We start from the raw sequence: 2359 nt of genomic DNA, 5'->3' as shown, positions 1-2359 counted from the left end.
CCGCTGCCACACCGTGACCAAGCAAAACCAGCTGTGCCAGGCGTGCCACCGGCCCTCAGGGGCGAGCCCCGTGCACCCCAGAACAAGGTTCCCCCCCGTTTTTGGGGGACCCCACCCTCACTGGGGCAGCACAGAGCTCCCGGGGGGGCAGCACTGCCTGCTCTCCTGCCCAGATCGATGCTTTCCCACTCAGCAGCAGAGCCCCCGTGCCCCCCCGGCCGGGCTGATGTGCCCGGGGGCGGCGATGGGACACCATCGATCCTGCCTGGGCACGGGGACACGGGACCGGCCACCCTGCAGCGGGCACAGCCCCCCAGGGCACGAACGGGGGCACGGGGTGGAGGGAGGGGAGTGGGGAAGGGGAGACTCACACGTGGCTCAGCCGGGGGGTGTCCTGGAAGGCATCGGCAGAGATGTGCTGCAGCCCCGACCTGGAGATGGTGCTGAGAGGAGGGGAAGGGTGGGCACCTGTGAGAATCTCTGCTCTGAGAGCGTCCCCTGCGACTCCTGGCTGTGGGATGGAGCTCTGGGGACCCCCCCCTCCACTCCATTAATTTCCCTGTGCAGGGACCCCACCCCAGGGTGCTCGCAGGTTCTCCACTATGGGAGTGTCCCCTGTAACTCCTGGCAGTGGGATGGAGCTCTGGGGACCCCCCCCTCCACTCCATTAATTTCCCTGTGCAGGGACCCCACCCCAGGGTGCTCGCAGGTTCTCCACTATGGGAGTGTCCCCTGTAACTCCTGGCAGTGGGATGGAGCTCTGGGGACCCCTCCACCCCCCTCATTTCCCTGTGCAGGGACCCCACCCCAGGGTGCTCGCAGGTTCTCCACTATGGGAGTGTCCCCTGTAACTCCTGGCAGTGGGATGGAGCTCTGGGGACCCCTCCACCCCCCTCATTTCCCTGTGCAGGGACCCCACCCCCGCGGTGCTCACAGGTTCCTGAGGTCCCGCAGTGTCCTGGTGTCAGCTCGGGTCAGGGTGGTGAGCGCCGGCTGGTTCTCAATGACCCTGGAAGGCAAAGGAGGGGGCTCAGGGTGGCAGCCCACGACCCTTCATGCCCCAAAGCGTGAGGTGAGAGCTCTCCCAGTCCCCAGGCTGTGGGGATGGGGACGAGGTGGAGCTGTGCCGCCCCACTGTGCTTCAGTTTCCCCTGGGATGAGCTGGGAAGAAGGGGGGATGGCAGTGGGTGATCCCGATGGTGCCGAGCCCCTGCTCAGTGTGAACTGTGCGGGGTCAGGGCTTAGCCAGCACCTGGAGCCCACACAGAATAAGTTTGCTGGGTCTCAGCCCCCCTCCCCCTTTGGGTCCCCATCTTGTCTCTCACCCCAGAGTGTGCTCTGTGACAGGGACACGGCTGTCACTGTGCCCCCACCCTTCTCTCCAGGCAGGAGATGAAGAAAAGCCTCTTTGGGAGCAGCTGCAGGGTTTTCCCCTGCCCCACCCCACTCCTGTGAACCCCAGATCACAGGGCTCAGTTAATTGGGGTTCAGATCCACTCCAAGGGGGTTTTGGTGCCCCTGACCCCGATGAGGATGGGACGAGAGCAGCTGGGGCAGTGGGATGGCTGGGGGTCTGTCAAGGACCACCATCCCCACCACCAGCCACGCCACCCCACCCCAGGAGCCAGCAAACAAAGAGCTGGCAGCGCCTGTGGCGCAGCACGTGGGGAAACTGAGGCACGGAGACACCGCAGCCAGGCCCCAGCAATGCGGCACAGGCAGGGCTCTGGGGTGGGGGCAAACCCCAGCAATTGGGGCACTTTGGTGTCCTGCAGCACCCCGTGTCCCTGTGCCCCCAGCACCCTCCTGTCTCTGCTCGCTCCAGCCCCGCTCTCCCCACCTCACATCCTGCAGCAGGGGAAGGAGTGGGAGCAGAGCAGATGCCCCAGAGCAGCGAATTTGGGGTGTGTCCCCCCAGCATGCCCACCCACCGGCCCCAGGGCACAGCGACAGCCCCAACAGGATGGGGACAAACAGCTCCCCGCAGCCCTGCCCTGCCCAGCACGGTATGGGTGCTCCCAGCTGCACCCTCAGCGTGTTGGCATCACCGCAGGACGGGGTGAAGAGCTGCCCCCAGCCCCAACCACCAGCCCCTCTGCCTGCCCCCCAAAATCCGTCACTCCCAGCCCCATCACCTCCATCGCTCCCAACCCCATCAGCTCCGTCCCCCGAGCTCGGTCACCGCCAACTCCATCGCTGCTTCAGCCCCATCGCTGCATCGCTCAGCCCCGTCACCCCCAGCTCCTCCGCCTGCTCCCCGAGCTCTGTCACCCCCACCCCGAGCTGTGTCCCCACAAGCCCCACCGCGCTGTCCCATCGCTCCCGGTCGCTGTACCCGGTGTCTGAGCTCCGTCCCCCC

General features: G+C 66.3%; 1 protein-coding gene across 1 annotated transcript in view; it reads right to left on the bottom strand.

The window, feature by feature from the left end:
* Positions 1-2211, bottom strand: part of NTRK1 (neurotrophic receptor tyrosine kinase 1) — a 9583-nt gene extending 7372 nt beyond the window's left edge. The window contains exons 1-3 of the mRNA XM_014310745.2: positions 2183-2211; positions 935-1009; positions 372-443 (exon numbers count right to left, since the gene is read on the bottom strand). Coding sequence (XP_014166220.1) covers positions 372-443; positions 935-1009; positions 2183-2211 — 176 coding nt within the window. The remainder of the gene's footprint in view (positions 1-371; positions 444-934; positions 1010-2182) is intronic.
* Between the last annotated feature and the right edge of the window lie 148 nt (positions 2212-2359).

Source organism: Geospiza fortis, unplaced genomic scaffold (genome assembly GCF_000277835.1).
Source record: "Geospiza fortis unplaced genomic scaffold, GeoFor_1.0 scaffold313, whole genome shotgun sequence".
In the NCBI taxonomy this organism is placed as follows: domain Eukaryota; kingdom Metazoa; phylum Chordata; class Aves; order Passeriformes; family Thraupidae; genus Geospiza; species Geospiza fortis.
This window is presented reverse-complemented; position numbering and strand designations above follow the sequence as displayed.